The sequence below is a fragment of the Tenrec ecaudatus genome, chromosome 17 (genome assembly GCF_050624435.1).
Source record: "Tenrec ecaudatus isolate mTenEca1 chromosome 17, mTenEca1.hap1, whole genome shotgun sequence".
In the NCBI taxonomy this organism is placed as follows: Eukaryota; Metazoa; Chordata; class Mammalia; order Afrosoricida; family Tenrecidae; genus Tenrec; species Tenrec ecaudatus.
Genome location: NC_134546.1, coordinates 18800919 through 18820333, shown reverse-complemented (window position 1 = coordinate 18820333; position 19415 = coordinate 18800919). Strand labels below are relative to the sequence as shown.

Sequence of the window (19415 nt, the reverse complement as noted above, 5' to 3'; positions counted from 1 at the left end):
TGAGGAAAATGCAATGGACTTTCCCGCAAACTTTGGGAAGCGCCTTGGATGTCGTGGTTCTCATACAAAGATATTCGGACATATATCTACCAGTCACCCAGTGTTCACTAAGATGCCAGGCACTGAGCACAGGGGACGCAGTGCGGGACACCGTGGATCGTCCTTGAAGAAGGGGGAGGCGAGCAATGAACACGTGTCCATAAGTGTATGCCCATGGTCATGCCAGGTCATGAAGAGTCCTGTGAAGAAGAAGGTTGGGGAGCAATGCTTCATGAATGTTTGCTCTTTTCTGCATGATTGGAGCTTTCTGGGCAAAGATGGATTAAACACCTGGATTAAAGCATGTTTCGATGGCAAACCGCCTGGAGACTTAAAGATGAGACCTCTGGAAAGATTTAGGGACATCTCCCCAGAAGACATTTGTTTACATTCCAGGAATTGTAAAGCTGCAGACCTTCCCCTGTCTTCCCAGAAACAATTTGTTTACAACACAAAGCAAAGTCCTACGTGAAATGTTCTGGGTCAGCCCCCTCGCCCGCCCCAGGAGGGCTGGAGCAGAGGGCCTCCCTCATTCTGTCTCCTCATGGGGAGTTGGGACTTGAAAACCAACACCGTTGTCTCTGTTCCAGAATCCTATTTCCTGTCAGGATGAGTGAGTCCATGACAAAAAAACGAACTCAGGAAGAGGGTTGGCTAGAAGGTGGTCTTGCCTGAGGAGATAACACCTGACTCACCTTCAGCACAGACTCACCTTCACTGTCCCTCCCAGAGTAGATCACATTTGTTTACACACAAAATGTAAATAAACAGGGACAAGGACATGGCCTTCTGGAAAGGCTATAGTAGTTAGCGCTATCTTCAGACCTAATGACTTTCTACCCACAGACTTTTCAGCTGAGGGGGGGCGATATATAGGTTAAAAAGGAACATTAAGAACTGCTTAAAACATATCTTCCATTTCCTTATTTGTATCATATGTGTGCCTGCAAATTTGGGGTTGGAGACCACAGTTTGGATTTTGAGTCAGAAGACTAAAATTCTTCTCTCTTTTTCTGACTAAATTCTTCTTACAGAGGTAGAAACGAATAGCTCCCCCTTGGTTTTGAAATTACTCTCAGCCTTTTACGCATGGCATTCAAAAAGGCTGAGAAGGAATAGATAGAGTTGAATAATAGTATCAGGAATAATTAATTAGCATCATGAACTATAATGGGAACTCAGAATCCCCTGTTACAGAAGCTTCAGCAGCTTGCAGCCAGAATGGGAAAAGAAAAAAAAAAATCAAGCCTATACTGAATCCAGTATTTGTATGACCTCTTTGGTTGAAAGACTCACCTGGAATAACCAGGTCATTCCTCCTCTGCTGTGAGCAATCCCGGAGGACCTGTAACCATCACATCATGCCAAGAAGCTCAAAAGCAACTGGTGTAAGTTGTTCGGATCACACCTGTCAGTGAAATAACTCACAGCACAAAACCCAGGCATTTAGGGAGTTGACAGGTATTATTAAACCTGTTTTGTTAGTGAAGAAGTCAATTCAAAAAGGGAAGAGCTGTCAGGTAATACAATCAGTAAGTGGCAGCGACCACCTGCCTTCCCCACCCGACCTCTAACCGCCTGGCCTCTGATAGCAGGGAGGGCTGTTGGGCGCTTAAGGAACCTCTATCAATGTTTCCTTCTGTCCATCCTGCAAATGTTGTGACAGTTTTACAGCTATGAGTTCATTTTCAACTAGGTAAAAAAAAAATTTTTTTTGGTCAAAATATTTCTTACGCCTGGTATTTGAGTTCTCATTCAAAAGCTTGCCGTGTGCGTTTAAAAGGTGGCAGCAGCGTGTATAGTGTGGTTCCTTCTCTCTCCTTTTGAACAGTAGTCACTTGTCCCCCTTTAAACATCCTGCTGAACTCTGTATTTAAATGAGGATGACTTGAAGTATTGTTTTCATGAGGTGGCGAGGGGCACGGCGGGGCTTTATACAGGTCCTTTCTTGAACAGGAACATGTTCAAAGTGAATTGGGATTTAGAAGTAGGCCTGCCTGTGTGTAACTGGCTCTCTGTTGCTCTCAGCACTCCACTTAGCATTCTCCGGTTCACTTCGGTCCCAAGTGTGGCAGCTGCGAATCAGAACGGACTCAACAGCACCTAACAACTGCAACAACACTTTTTAAATGTAAATAAGTGATAAACTGCCATAGCGTGGCTTCCACAGCAAATAGAGCCTATGACAGCGGTGTAAGTGCACATACTTTATTTGGACATAGAATCCAGGGGCAAGAGCAAGGGACGGAGGTGGTGCAGAGAAGGGAGAACCTGTACAAAGAGCCTTTGGTGCTTTGAGTTGGCCACTCCCGCGGGCAACTGGTTACTCCATCCTGTAGGCCCCCAAAGAGCTGTAACAACAGAGAAGCCCTGGAGCGGGAAGAGAGGATCACCCAAGGCGCTGTCATTGCAAGTGTGCGACACCAGTCGGAGTCTTACAGCCAGGGCTGGGAAAAGACGACCGCAGTCAAGAGAATCAAAAGTGGTGACAGCAGGCATTCCACTGTGTGCAGAGAAGCAAAGCCAGGGACTCCTGTGTGTGTATAGAAAGTCCAGTCCAGTTCAAGCCCCAGGGTCAGATGTAAGAGGACCCTTCTTGACCCCTGTAGCTGCAGGGGCTGAAGAACAGGAAGCTGGAAGATGAAGCAGGAAGATCACAGGCTGCTGGATGCTGACCTGAATGGATCTGGGATCAGCGAATGAGTCTGTGGTCAGCTGTTCCCTGATGGCTCCTGGGATGGGCAGGCGACATAGCAGGAGGTCCATGAATGAGACGCAGGATCGAGACCCCACAGGAGAAGGGAGCTAGCTTCCACACACGGTCTGTGCACACCCAGAGACGGCCACGTGCCAGAATGAAACCTTCCCTGGTTGTATCAAGACTGACCAGAGCTACAGGGAGACTGCTTCCCAGAAGATCCCCAGATCCTGTCGCTGGGTGTGGCAGCCCAACCGAGTTGACGTGAAATATAACTGTACGTTATGTAAAGGAAAACATGACAAATTTCCCCCTTCCCAACCTTCTCCAGGGTTCACCATCATTAACATTTTCGATGGATTTATACATCCTGTGAGAACAGGCACATCTTTTGTCGGTTTAAAAAACCTGAATGGGAGCATCGTACTAATCTTGTTCTGTGACATGTATTGTTCACTCACGTAGTACCTGCCTCGGAGTTCAGTGTTCTCCCACTGTCCGCGGGTTCCCATTTGTTGAATTAATGCGGGAATGACAGCGAGACGGTGTGTCTGAGTTGTACAGCCAGTGCTTGCCAGCGCTGGGAATGCGAGATCCAGTCCAGCTAGACAAGTGCCTGGCCATTCCCTCCCAGGCTCCTCTTTCCCTTCGTCAGTCCCTCCATGCCCTCAGTGAGGAAGCAAGAATGGACGCTATGCAGGAGAGACATTCATGGGAGGAGAAAACAGCAAAGGAGGGAAGACTTTTCAAAAGGTCCCTGCAGTCAGCAAATATCTGAGACCATCCTGCAAGGCGCCCAGCACTGTGAATGTAAAAGGAATGGACCAGGCCCCATGTCTACCCTCATGCAGCTTGCAGTCTAACAAGGAGACCCCAAACTTGAGGAAAGAGATTACCAGGAGAGAAAAGATGCCGAAGGAAAAGAAAGGAACAGTAAAATATCAAAGAGGTGGGAAGTTTTAATGACCACTGATTTGATATTTTGGGTTGTCCGAAGCCGAAGTTATAACCCACACATTTGCCCCCACATCAAGCACATACAATCTGTGCCCTGATTTTACCACATGCTTACACACGCACACACCCCAATAAAGGAATAATCTGTTGATAACGTTTTTCACAGTTTGTGGTAAAAAGTACACTTGATTCAAACCAGTGAATTGTGACCCAGATCTAAGTATAAATATAGCAGAAGTCATACTTTTCTTCAGTGACAGCCTTGCTAATTAAGTTATTTGGCCTGTTTTTAGCCACACGGGCTAGTTTCTTTTTAAGGTGCTTTTGGATGGTTGTAGCAGCATCAATAGCCAAGAATTCGCAGTTACTCAATCACACAGATTACTCATCACTGCCTGTTCATAGCAGAATCCGAAAATGTTTCAAATTTCTGATGCAAATCAAAATCTTATAATCACTTGTCATTGCTAAATTAAATGACAGGATAATAACATTACATTAAAACCATTTTTCTCTTGATTGAGTACCTTCTCAGAAGTGATGTATATTTTTTTCATCAGTACTATAAATGCATTTAGAATCCAAGATAAAAATAGAATTGAAAAGAGGAGGTGTGGAGTGTTTTCAAATTATTGATGAGCCTCTTTTGAATCTAAAATAGCCATATTTGACAGTACACTGATAGGGAATGGAGTAGTTAAGCCCTGCTCATTGGCACTTTCAGGACTTTACAAAAGGTTCGTGGGTTGAACTTGGTCTTTATGCACACAATCTTGTGCTCTTGGCACCAACAGGTAGTGTCCAGTAGAAATTATGTTTGTGCTGATACTCTAATATATTTCAGTTAGGTGACAGCCAGTGTGGAAAATTAATATAAATTTCTAATCTGCTAAGAGAACTTAATCAGAATATGCTCTCAGCTGACTTACCTTCATGCACCTTACCTCCTGCCTTTCTTTCATGTCCACAGCTAGTGAGCCTTGTGGTCAAGCCTGCCCTATTATGCCAGCCATTGGCCCAAACTCCTTGAGGCCAGTCAACTGGGTCCCTCTTTTCAATTTGCCTGACACCCAGAGCTCCTCTTTATTTTATTTTTAAAATCATTTTATTGGGGTCTCATACAAATCTTATCACTATCCATGTATACATCAATTGTGTAAAGCACATTTGTACATTCATTGCCCTCATCATTCTCAAAACATTTGCTCTCCACTTAAGCCCCTGTCATCCGCTCCTCCCTGTTCCCCCCTCCCTCATGGACACTTGATAATTTATAAAATATTATTTTGTCATATCTTGCCCTGTCCGACATCTCCCTTCACCCACTTCTCTGTTGTCTGTCCCCCAGGGAGGAGGTCACATGTAGATCCTTGTAATCGGTTCCCCCTTTCCAACCCATCCTCCCAGTATCACCACTCACACCACTGGCCCTGAAGGGATCATCCATCCTGGATTCCCTGTGTTTCCAGTTCTTATCTGTACCAGTGTACATCCTCTGGTCTAGCCAGATTTGTAAGGTAGAATTGGGATCATGGTAGTGAGGTAGGAGGAAGCATTTAGTAACTAGAGGAAAGTTGTGTGCTTTATCGTTGCTATACTGCACCCTGACTGACTTGTCTCCTCCCTGAGACTCTTCTGTAAGGGGATGTCCAGTGGCCTACAAATGGGCTTTGGGTCTCCACTCCTCACTCCCCACCTCATTCACTATGATATAATTTTTTGTTCTTTTTAAAAAAAATTGTTCTGATGATGCCTGATAACTGATCCCTTCGGCACCTTGTGATCACACAGGCTGGTGTGCTTCTTCCACGTGGGCTTTGTTGCTTCTGAGCTAGATGGCCCCGTTTACCTTCAAGCCTTTAAGACCCCAGACGCTATATCTTTTGATAGCTGGGCACCATCAGCTTTCTTCACCACATTTGATTATTTACCTGCTTTGTCTTCAGCGGTTGGGTAGGGAAGGTGAGCATCATAGAATGCCAATTTAATAGAAGAAAGTATTGTTGCATTGAGAGAGTACTTGAGTGGAGGCCCAATGTCCTTCTGCTACCGTAATACTAAACCTATAAATACATGCACATAGATCTGTTTCCCCATCCATATATATGTTTACATATGTACATGCCTTTATTTAGATCTCTATAAATGCCTTTTGCCTCTTGCTCTTTCCTCTATTTCCTTTGACTTTCCTCTTGTCCCACTATCATGCTCAGTCATCATTTGGGTTTCAGCAATTCCTCTTGGTTAAATAGCCCTTGATCACGCCCTACCAGGCCTCCTACACCCTCCAGCTCCTCTTCCTTTTAGAGTCAGTCATTTTCCTGTCCTCCAAAGATTTTGTTTCCCCCCACCTTCCCCCTTTAATGTTATGAACATTACCCCTGGAGCGTTCCCCTTTATCCTTACTCTTTGCCTCGTTTACTACGAACATCCGTGAGTGACAGCATTTCAGTAAAAATCCTTAGTTCTTCAGAGAGGTGGGGAGAATAGAGGGAGAAATTTGCCACACACCAAGTCATACGCATTTTGTGGCCTGGACTGTAATCCCCGCAATGCTCCCACTTCCTCCCTGTGTTTGCCATTTGCCTTTGTCTGTTATCAAGGGTGAGTACTTCCTTCGTGTCATGGTTCGCCTTTCTGGGCTGCCCCTGTTTGCACAATGGTCATGTGTTGGCTGCTAACCGCAGTCAGAGTTACAGTCTCAGAAACTCACAGGGGCAGATCGACCCTGCCCTATGGGGTCCCTATAAGTTAGCATCCACTCAGTGGCAGTGATCTTGGGTTTGTTTTTTAATTGTTTGGTTGACTGGAGCCACATGGGTAAGTTCCATTTCAGGCTTGCAGGATGTCTGAGGGGCACCGTCTCAAGGATTACAGCGAGCTCTCTCAGACCGGGAAACCTGGTTGGTTTGGTTTTTGTTGGTTTTCTGTTCTCCCACTCTTTCCAGGACCTTCTACCTTCAATCCCTTGTCAGAGCTGTTGGTAGTGGTAGCCAGGCACCTAGTTCTTCTGGTGGCAGGATGAGGGAGGATGAGGCTTGAGTGGCCCATTAGCTCTTTGGACTAATTGTTTAGTGCCTGAACTTGCAACGTCCCCTTCATGTCAGCTGCTGTGTGTAATGACCACACTCCTAATGCACTTCCTGCTCCTCATTAGTGACCAGAAAAGCCTGGACAGAAACACGCATCCATTCTCTCCCAGTGATGGGCAGATCCATTATGTCCCTGTGAGCAAAGCTCTCTGCTGGACGTTGTTAAGGGAGACTATGAAACTCCCTGGATGCTGCGATAGGAAATGCACTCAGCTGCTGATGGGAAAGTGGACAGTACATGTCCACTCAGAGGTACCTCAGACAGAAGTCCTGGTGATCTGCTTCCCCAAATCCGCCTTTGAGAGCCCTGTGCAGTTCTCTGACGCACACGAAGGTCATTGACAGCAGCTGACTTCACCGCCAAAAGCTTTCCAAGAGCAGAGACCGAGGCAGCCTTGACTAATGTTGATTCAGGATAGACACCAGACACAGCCATAGGAAGCAGAGTTACAGCCCAGCGCTATTGTGTGGCCATGGCACTGTGGGAGGGAGAGAGGAAATCTGTTTAGAAGATGCATTCTCAGTACTGATGCAAGCTACTGGATGCTTCTGTAAAGGAAAAGCTCCTCTTTGCTTCTGCTCCCGACTCCAAGGGTTAAGACGATGTAGAACTCCATGTAGCCTTCCTTCCCTTTCTCTTCCAAAGAATTTAAATTGATTCAGGTTACCTCTGCTTTTCTTCTTTTTAATAGTCTTACCTCTCGTTTGCCCAAAACTGGAGAAACCATCCATGGACATAAATTTTTTATTGGCTTTGGAGGGAAAGGTGCCAACCAGTGTGTGCAAGCAGCCAGGCTTGGAGCAAAGACGTCCATGGTGTGCAAGGTGAGTGTGAAGGACGATGACAGGACACCAGAGGCAGGAAGCTGCCTTTAAGACTCACCTGCTTGTTTGTAAGGCTCTAGACAGGCCTTTTTACCACTTTCTGCATCATTGAATCCTTTGTGGGAAAAAGCAGTCCTCAAAAAACTTAATGCTGAATTCTCTGAATTTAAGGGATTTACAAGGTGAGTGTGAGAAATGCAGGGCATTCGCCTACTCCAATGGGTCTCTGTAGGCCACCTTCCAGACAGCAACACGAGTCATCCTGTTTTTCGCAGGTTTCACTAGAGCAACGCAGCTTCTGGAAGCACGGCTTAGTAAGGGATGATTCACTCTTCTCTCAAAGTAGTTCCTTCTGCCATTAGCACATTGGCTTCTAACTGAAAGGCTGGTGGTTTGGGTCCATCCACAGGAACCTCGGGAAAAAGACCCAGGGACCTAGTTCCAGAGAGGTCAGCCATGGAAAGCCCTAGGGAGCATCATTCAACTTGAACACTCTCAGGGAGGGTGGCCCTGACGCAGAACAGGTTCAACAAGGAATACGGGCATATTGCTATGTCTCAGGCCAGAGAAAAACGGGGACATCAGTGAACCACACACAAGCTGATCTTTTGGTATAATGCTGTTTTCAGGTATTTCATCCATGTAACATGAACATTATACCCTTTTCTGCCAACCCCATCTTCCCTCCATTTGAATAAAAATATAGGATGTTTAAAAAAAGACACATGAAATGTGATAGGTAAATTTTAAGGTACTAGCATTACTGATGTGACATAAAACAGTGTGTGTGTGTGTGTGTGTATGCTTCAAATATTCATGGAATAATTCCATTATATTATAATTCCATTTTTTTCACAAATTTTGGAAGCATCCTCATTCGTGTATGTGTGTGTTTATACATATAACGGGGTATCCCCTAAAACACCAGAATTTTTTCCCAAAAGCTATGGATTTAATTTTTTTTTTACACAACAACCTTCAAAGTACGTTCCATCACACTTAATATATTTGTCAAATCTGCAATTCCATTCTTGAAAACTTTTCAAATTCATGTTTGGGTGGCTTATAGCACCTCCTTGATTTTTTTCTTCACCTCTTCTACTTCAAATCATTTCCCCTCTTCACTTGTAGAAACAAAAAGAAGTTGCACAGAGTAAGGTGAGGTAAGTAAATTGCGTGGGGCAAGAGAGGCATGCTGTTGTTTGCCAAAAACTGGTGCACTGAGCTGGCTGGGTGAGCAGGTGCCTTGTCATGGTGGCAAAGCAAGTTATCTGTCTGCCACAAGTCAGACCTTTTTTGTTAATATCTTTTAGAAAACCGCTAATTCAGTGGTTGTCAACCGTGGGTCGCAACCCTTTCACAGGGGTCCCCTGATTCATAACAGTAGCAAAATGACAGTGGTGAAGCAGCAGTGAAAATAATGTTATGGTTGGGGTCAGCACACATGAGGAACTGTATTAAAGGGCTGTGGCATTAGGAAGGTGGAGAACCACTGCTCTAAATAGAAAGCTTGATTAACAGTCTGACCTGGTGGAACTGGTGGACCAAATGCACTACGAGTCAACATTTTCATCCATTTGGGAAGTTGACAGACATCCATTACGAGGTTTATCATCAATCAACATTTCACCTTTCTTGAAATGAGAAAACTACTCGTACACTTGAGTTTTTGCTACCCCTATAAGCTGTGTTCAGTATCACAACAGTCTCTACTGCATTTCTCCAGAGCAGGAAACAAAATTTCACAGCCACCTGCCCTTCTCTTAAATTGGCCATCTCACACACACACACACACACACACACACACACACACAAATGTTAGAGCGAAACTGATTTTACAAAAAAAAATTCACTGTGACCAGAAAGAACCTTCCCAGGTGACACCACTGGGTGCACTAACTCAGAGCGAGTTGCTTGATGCTCACTTAGCAGGCAAGATGTATATTAGGGAAGCTGCGCCCAGCAGAGTTTTCCAGTTTGGGGTGGGGAGCCCCTCATATACACACATAAATACATGCTAGACTAGAGCTGCACAGTATAGGTTGAGAAAAAACAACTTAGGGGAAAGTTCTCGTGAAGTGTGTACATTTTGCCCAGATTTCTCTGAAATGTCATTTCCCATTGCATACAGCATTTTTCTCTCCACAGAAGCCTTTAATTGATATAAACTATATATCATTCTTGATATCAGTTGATATAAACTATACAATTATTACTTCATCTGCTAATGAAGTGTAGCTTTATTCCTAATTCCTGATTAATATGATGTGATTCTCATCTGGCTACCATGAGCAGCACAAGATTCAATGGAAGGAGCCCTCGTTTTGCTCTCGATAGATTTAAATTATCAGTATAATTAATCAGCACATATTTTGAATACCCATTGAAGGCATTAAGAATTGCAAGCCTGGATCACGAGGTGCCCAAGGGACCAGGTATAAGGCATCATGCAAAAAAAAATAGATATAAGTGTGTGTATGTATGTGTATATATGTGTATATGTATATATGTTTGTGTATATATGTATATATATATCATATTAAATGAAGGGGGAAGTGCAGAGTGGAGACCCAAGGCCCAAGTGTCAGCCAATGGAGATCCCCTCATAGAGGGGTTTAGGAGAGGAGATGGGTTAATTAGGGGGTGAGGTAGTATCGATGAAGAACACAGCTTTCCCCCAGATCCTGGATGCTTCCTCCCCCCAACTACCATGATCCGAATTCTACCTTGCAGGGCTGGATAGGACAGAGGCTGTACACTGGTACATATGAGGGTTGGAGGTACAGGGAATCCAGGGAGGATGATACCTTCAGGACCAAGGGTGTGAGGGACGATGCTGGGAGAGGGGAGGGTGAGTGGGTTGGAAAGGGGGAACTGATTACAAGGATCCACATGTGACCTCTTCCCTGGGAGAGGGACAGCAGAGAAGGGGGGAAGGGAGACTCCGGATAGAGAAGATATGACCAAATAACGATGTATAAATTACCAAGGGCATATGAGGGAGGGGGGAATGGGGAGGGAGGGGGGAGGAAGAGGACCTGATGCAAGGGGCTTAAGTGGAGAGCAAATGCTTTGAGAATGATTGGGGCAGGGAATGTATGGATGTGCTTTATACAATTGATGTATGTATATGTATGGATTGTGGTAAGAGTTGTTTGAGTCCCTAATAAAATGTAAAAGAAGAAAAGAGAAAAAAATGATTAGGGCAAAGACTGTACAGATGTGCTTTATACAATTGATGTATGTATATGTATGAACTATGAAAAGAATTGTATCAGCCCCAATAAATTGTTAAAAAAAATTAAATTAAAAAAAAAAAAAAGAATTGCAAGCCTGGGTCACCCAGTGTCTCATCAGGGCAGGAAGGGTTTAGAGAATAATCAGCAAGCATTGGCTTACAGGGACTGGGAAACCAGAAGGAAGATGATGTCATTTCCTGGTTGGGAAATCCTAGGTGAAGAATTGGTATTGGAAGCATGATTTTTTTTTAATTGCCACTCTGGGTAAATGGGGTAATTTCCTAAAGCTGGATCAGCTAAAGAGAGTAGAGAAAGAACACATCTTTCACAAGTTTTATAGAAGCTATTCATGTAGTCATTGTGGTCTAGATTGCTGTTCTCTGGGGTCTCTTCCAAACCAAAGATTCAGAGATTGGTTTTTATTTTCTGCCCACTTCCATGGAATCTATTCCCACTCGTAGTGACCCTGTAGAACTCAGTGGCGGCGTGTTCCTTCTAATGCAGGTAGGTAAGTCAACAGATAGACTCCAACTCATGGTGAGCGTATGTGCACAGAAGGAAGTCCTGCCTGTGGGAGGATCACAAGGCCTTCCTTTCTGCTCTTAAAGTGTACATATCCATAGAAACATGTTGTGTCAGTCTGGGTCCTTCAGAGAAACAGATCCACAGAAACTCACGTACACGAGAGAGTTTTGTATAAAGGTTAAGTGTGTGCATCAAGGAAACATCCCAACCCCGTGCTGCCCAAACCCGCAAGTCCAACATTAACCCATATGTCCAACACCAATCCACAAAGTCCTCCTCCATCTCACAAAACACATGCAATGATGTCAACTGCAGGAGGAAAGCTTAATGAATCAGTGTGTAAGCATCTCAGCGCTGGCAGGGGTCTCCACATGGCTGCTCCAGCACCCAAGGCTGCATTGGGGTAGGTCCATGCGGCTTCTTCTCGGGGATGTCTTGCAGGAAGTGAGCCTTGCCAGCTGAAGCAGGGAACTGGCTAAGGCAAGCTGCACCCTGGTCTGACCATCATAAACCATGAGACCCGAGAACTCGAAAGGCAAGGCTCACTGAGCCATTTATCCCTCCGCCCTTGAATTAACCCCACATGTGTTTATCAGCCAGGTTGGCACCATAAGCCCTAACTATCTCACCTGTCCACCCTGGGGGACCCTGATGGTGTTGGAAATACTGATATCATAACTCCCAGCACTGCAGCAGCTCTCAAGCCACCACAGTATGACACACTGACAGAAGGGTCGGTAGTGAAGGCCTTCAGAATAGCCACACATGGTGTGGTCACGAGGAGTTGAAGAGATCAAGTATCAGGCATCAAAGAACAAAAACTCATATCATTGTGAATGAGGAGGAGTGCAGATTGGGGACCCAAAGCCCATCTGTAGGCAATTGGACATCCCTTACAGAAGGGTCGTAGGGAAGAGATGAACCAGTCAGGGTGCATTGTAGCAATAATGAAACATACAACTTTCCGAAGTGCTTCCTCCCCGCTCTCTCCCTCCCTATCATGATTCCAATTCTACCTTGCAAATCTGGCTAGACCAGAGGATGTGCACTGGTACAGATAGCAACTGGAAACACAGGGAATCCAGGACAGATGAACCCCTCAGGGCCAGTGGTGATACTGGGAGGGTGGAGGGAAGGTGGGGTACAAAGGGGGGACCAATTACAAGGATTTACATATAACCTCCTCCCTGGGGGACAGACAACAGAAAAGTAGGTGAAGGGAGACATTGGACAGTGTACGATATGACAAACTAATTTATAAATTATCAAGAGTTCATGAGGGAGGGGGAAGTGTGGAGGGAGGGAAAAAATGAGCTACTACCAGGGGTTCAAGTGGAAAGCAAATGTTTTGAGAATGATGGCAACAAATGTACAAATGTGCTTGACACAATGGATGGGTAGATGGATTATGATAAGAGTCATACGAGCCCCCAATAAAATGATTAAGAAAAAAGAATGGTCAGGCATGAAGCTCATTGACAGAGGCAGCTATTCAAGGTCCAGTCTTGACAACAGTGCCAGGGTACCGCTGTCCCTGGTCCAGTTAAGTACAGAACTTGAGAGGAAGCAGTTAGAAATATTAAAGCAATTTTGACAGAGAAAGCATATAGCCATAAACTATCTAATAGAATGCTAAGTTTTCCCCTGGCCCTCAAGTTCATTCTGACTCATGGTGACCCGGTGAGACGGAAGAGAGCTGCTCCTGAGGGGTTCTGAGACAGCACATGTCTGTGGGAAGAGACAGCCTCCCCTGTCCCCCAGGGAGCAGCTGGCTGGAACCTAACCCGCTGTGCCACCAAGACTCTTAGCACTAAATTAGGCTAATATTTGTCCAGAGTTAGTGCCTGGTCCAGCTACTAGGGCAGTGGTTCTCCACCTTCCTCACGCCGCAACCCTTTCACACAGCGCCTCATAAGGTGGTGACCCCCCCCAATTGTAAATTTATTTTCATTGCTGCTTTGTCACTGTTATTTTGCTACTGTTATGAATCAGGCAACCCCTGTGAAGGGGTTGTTTGACGACACACCCCCCCAAGGGGTCGTGACCCACAGGTTGAGAACCACTGTCCTAAAGAACTAGTTGGAACCCGAAGGACGCCCGGCAGCTTGGTCTTGGAAAGATGACAGCCCAGAAAGCCTCCAGGAGTCAGTGCTGCTTCGCCACATGTGGCCCCTGTAAGTCAAAAACCAAGTGGGAGGCACCTACCAGGACCAGCCTTGCACAGAGAGAAATGAGAAGGAATCATCGAATTATTGCTCACCCACCACCATTCCCAGATAATTCGTCTGTTAAGGGTGATTGTGCCATTAACTCTGTATTTTTTTCTTTTTTTTCCCCCATCCGTCTCCCTTCCCAATCCCACCCCTGGTCCCTTGATAGTTTATAAATAATTATTATATCTTATCTTACACTCCCCGGCGTCTCCCCTCACCCACCTCCCCATTGCCCATCTCCCAGAGAGGAGGTTACACATAGATCTCCAAGATCGGTTCTCCCTTTCTACACCCCCTTCAAGACTACAACCAGGCAAACATTCATTGATCAAGAATTTAAACTGGGAAAGCATAAATTACTAGAATTTAATGTATTCATTTGTCTTTTGTGATAAAAACCACCTCTGATAAGTTAAAATGTTAACATGAGAGATGTATTCAGAGAGGCGGGTTTTGTTCTACGGTGGCAAACACAGCTGAGTTTGCTGCTCAGCTTGACCCTCAGGTTCTGAAATGGCGCAAAGTGCCTTGAATCCTCAAAGATGAGATGATATTCAGCTTAGTCTTCACGTTAATTGTATTTTCATGCATTCTGACTTTGGAAATCCGTTGCTTAGAAGTTATTTTTAAAACATGGTAGCCAGTAGGTCTTAAATTGAAGCTTGCAAAACAGCTCGGATTTGATTAGGTGAGAGAGAAAGGACATCTCTCAAATGAAGGAAGGAGATAGACGTGAACATGCACTTTGTCTTTTCATGAAGTGCAATGGTAATTAATACCAAGTTAATCAGGCTTTTCCACTCAGCCCTGTGCAAAACAGAGGCATCTAGTGATATTTTCCCACAGATGACTTTTCGAGCAACGGAAGCAAGACTGCGCTCTTCAGATGAGCGTGGAGTCAGAAAGCACCATGCAGAAGAACCTCGGTGCCTCTGCATTACCCATGCTGCTGCGGGTCAGCCTTTGGGAACCCTATATAGAATCAAGATCAATACCATGGCAGTGGGCTTGGCTTTGGGTGCTGGTTTATACTCAATGCCACGGTCCCTGTGTGGCAGATGGTTTGTGCTTCACTGCCATACCACAGGTGTGACCCCACCCAGCTGTACCACCAAAGAAAAGGCCTGACAATCTGACAATCTGCATCTGTGAAGATGACAGCATCCCCACTTAGTCCCCCTCCCCCTACAAACACACACACACACACTAAAGATAGCCACAGATCAAAATAAGGAAGGGCTTACATGTGCCTTCTAGTTGTAGTGAACAGTTTTATTTGTTTTTTAATTAGGGGCTCATACAACTCTTAGCACAGTCCATACATCAATTGTATAAAGCACATTTGTACATTCATTGCCCTCATCATTCTCAAAACATTTGCTCTCCACCTAAGCTCCTGGCATCAGGTCCTCATTTTTCCCCTCCCTCCCCACTCCCCACTCCCTCATGAACCCTTGATAATTTATAAATTATTTTGTAATATCTTGCCCTGTCCGATGTCTCCCTTCACCCACTTTTCTGTTGTCCATCTCCCAGGGAGGAGGTCACATGCAGATCCTTGTAATCGGTTCCCCCTTTCCAACCCACCCTCCTTTTACCCTCCCAGTATCGCCACTGTCACCACTGATCCTGAAGGGATCATCTGCCCTGGATTCCCTGTGTTTCCAGTTCCTATCTGTACCATTGTACATCCTCTGGTCTAGCCAGATTTTCAAGGTGGAATTGGGATCATGGTAGTCGGGGGGCCGGGGTGGGGGGAAGCATTAAAGAACTAGAGGAAAGTTGTATGTTTCATCGTTGCTACGTCGCACCCTGACTGGCTCATCTCCTCCCCGAGACCCTTCTGTAAGGGGATGTCCAGTGGCCTACAAATGGGCTTTGGGTCTCCACTCCTCACTTACCCCCCCCCCATTCACTATGGTAATAGTGAACAGTTTCACATGGGATTACTTCATGTGGAATTATTCACTACCGATTAGTAAGCACAGGCTAACCTGCTTACTGGGGACTCTATCAGGGGTTGTCCATTTGAACAGGGGGGTTAGATTCTTTGGTAGGAAGGTGCTGTGGGGCTGGGGGAGAGAGATGGCAGCCATACCTAACAACAGGATGTTTGACGTGGACAATTGTGAGTTCACCATCGATTGGTACATAAGCACAAGTCAGCCTGTGCTTGCCTTGCTTATGGGGTCCCCCACCCACACTGCCATTTCTACTCTAACACGTGAGGTCACCCCAAGTCATCACGGGCTCTACGGCAACATGAACACCCCCAGGCTCTCTCCCCCAACAGATGCTGCCCGCCGCGCCGCGCCAGGCCTATAATCTCTCCTCCTCCTCCTTTTCTTCTGTATGCACACACACCACACACACGTGCATGCACACACACCACACACACGTGCATGCACACATACACACACGTGCATACACACGTGCACACACACATACACACACGTGCATGCACACACGTGCATGCACACATACTCACACACACGTGCATGCACACATACTCACACACATGTGCATACACACACGTGCATACACACACATACTCACACACACATGCACACACATACTCACACATACGTGCATGCACACACACACACGTGCATACACACACCACGCACACGTGCATACACACATACACATACGTGCATGCACACATACACACATGTGCATACACACACGTGCATGCACACATACACACACGTGCATACACACACCACACGTGCACACACACATACACACACGTGCATGCACACATACACACACGTGCATACACACACCACGCACACGTGCATACACACACCACACGTGCACACACACATACACACACGTGCATGCACACATACACACACGTGCATACACACACCACGCACACGTGCATACACACATACACATACGTGCATGCACACATACTCACACACACGTGCATGCACACACGTGCATACACACATACACACACGTGCATACACACACCACACACGTGCACACACACGTGCATGCACACATACTCACACACACGTGCATACACACACCACACACGTGCACACACACATACTCACACACACGTGCACACACACATACTCACACACGTGCATACACACACACCACACACACACGTGCATACACACATACCACACACACGTGCATGCACACATAAACACGTGCATACACACACGTGCATGCACACATACTCACACACATGTGCATGCACACATACTCACACACACGTGCATACACACACACACCACACACGTGCATACACACACCACACACGTGCACACACATACTCACACACACGTGCATGCACACATACATACACGTGCATACACACACCACGCACACGTGCATACACACATACACACACGTGCATGCACACATACTCACACACACGTGCATGCACACACGTGCATACACACATACACGTGCATGCACACACCAGACACGTGCATGCACACATACTCACACACGTGCACACACACGTGCATACACACACACCACACACACGTGCATACACACATACTCACACACACGTGCATACACACATACTCACACACACGTGCATACACACACACGTGCATACACACATACCACACACACGTGCATGCACACATAAACATGTGCATACGCACATACACACACGTGCATACACACATACACACATGCATACACACACCACACACACGTGCACACACATACACACACGGGCATACACACACCACACACACGTGCATACACACATACTCACACACACATGCATACACACACACGTGCATACACACATACTCACACACACACTCATTCCCCATATTTCATCCTCTTGCCGGTGCCCTTGAATGTGTCGCACTCCCAGCTGCAGAGAATCTGCTTTCATTGGTCCGGGGTGTGGCCCAGGCCTCCAGATTCTAGCATGCAGCCGAGATGGAGAACTGGCCCTCTCTCTCCTGCCCGTTTTTGCTTTCCTCTCAGAAAACTCTCACCAGCCCCACCCAGCAGCTTGGCTCAGATGGAACCATTTGAGACAAAATGTAAAGAATTTTAATTAGCTTGATAATGGCAGGACTGAAATTAGATTCCACGTTTCCTGATTCCCATATGCACGATTTTGCCTCTTGGCCGAGATACTTACATTGACAGTTTTCTTATCCTTTGATAGCCGAGATGCGACTGGTGAGAGAGAATCCTTCAAAAGACACCTCAAAAAGGTTCCTCTGGAATGTGCCTTGTTTGGGGGATGAGCCGCTGAGAAAACAGCCAGCAGTTTGCATCTCACTTGCTCTGGCTACACAAGAGAAGAAGCCACTAAGCCTGTGGGCACAAGTTCACCATAGTTTTCAAGAGCTTCCAGTGGCAAGCAGTGAATAAAACCTTAGCTTGGATTCGACCTCCTTTGACTTCTGGTTATCAATTTCCAATAACTGGAAGAGAGACTTAGATTTAAATCAGAATTTTTTTAAAGGGATTGGGAGATGATCACATCTCTCCTGTTTTAATTAAGCCCGGGAGTAGCGATACATCAGTGTAAGAGGTTGGGAAAGCAGGGAGGAACATCATGTTAGGGTCGTCCGACATGGTTCATCTGTGCAACTGTCACTTGGAATAAAAAGCAGTTTCAGAGTTTTAAATGGGACTTGGGTCTCCATTACGTGGTTTAGATCTACTTAAACCTGAAAGACATCCTCGTGGCAGTAATATGCACTCAGAGTTGGCGATGCCATTCACCAACATAAAAATGCATGGCACGTGAACCGCACCAGTAATACCAAGCCATTCATGGAGGTGCTATTTTTTTTCTGGTTCGAATAGTAGTGTAATCACATTTTAAAAATAACCTGATGCACCCACACATTTGCATCCACCATCAAGTCATCTGCTTGAAAATAGGGAGCAACACGAATTGGAAGTGTCACGGAGATCCAGATGTGCAGGAAAGCAGTTAGTAAGATTGGATCCCAGCTGCAGTACCCCTGCCCAGCTGCGGTACCCCACCCCCACCCCAATACACAGTCACCATAGCAACGGAACAGTCTGGTCATTCACTCATGTCTTGGCGATAGTGATGATAGCACCTTACACTCACGTGATGTTGTGCAGTTTTAAATGTGCTTTCATGCATATTATTTTGTTCCCATAACAAAATGGCAAAGTATAGCTATTATCCCCATATAAGGAAAAGAGAGAGAGAGAGAGCGAGAGAGAGAGGCTTGCCCAAAACCACACAGCTAAGGTGAGGGGTTCTGACTTCCATGACAAGCATTAAAAATAGCAACATCCTCCTCTGAGCTTGTTAGGCTTTTTTGCTTTGTAATGTATCACCAAGGCAGAGATGCTGTTTGGGCTGCAGGGACTAGGCATCCGTTGGTGCTGCAGGCCTGGCAGGTGGGGGGTGGGGTTGTGTCCCTCTTAGGGGCCATCGCATCTCAGTTCCAGAGCTACAGTGGACTTCTCTTAATCCTCAGCAGTTTGTGTTGCTTTCATTTTTTTTTTAGTTACCAGGTTTTCCTTTTTAATAAGAAATACCAAAGAAGGGCAAAGCATTCATTTCACCCACCCACTTCTTAGAGTTCAGAAGACCAGCCAACTATAGATTAGAACCAACACACACACACACAGACATTTCTGTCACGGGAGTTCAATCATGGCAGCCCCGTGTATTATACACGGAACCGAACTCCATGGGGTTGAATATTGAGAAAACATCTCAGTCCAGATCAAGTCCACAAAGTCCTCTTCAGACTCAGAAAACACATGCAATGATGCTGACTGCAGAAAGATCACAGGCCACTGGATTCGAAGGTCTTGTGGATCCAGTAGTGGTGAGAGC

General features: G+C 45.8%; 1 protein-coding gene across 1 annotated transcript in view; it reads left to right on the top strand.

Moving 5' to 3' along the window:
* Positions 1 to 19415, top strand: part of RBKS (ribokinase) — a 121989-nt gene that overhangs the window by 38668 nt on the left and 63906 nt on the right. The window contains exon 2 of the mRNA XM_075535501.1: positions 7479 to 7611. Coding sequence (XP_075391616.1) covers positions 7479 to 7611 — 133 coding nt within the window. The remainder of the gene's footprint in view (positions 1 to 7478; positions 7612 to 19415) is intronic.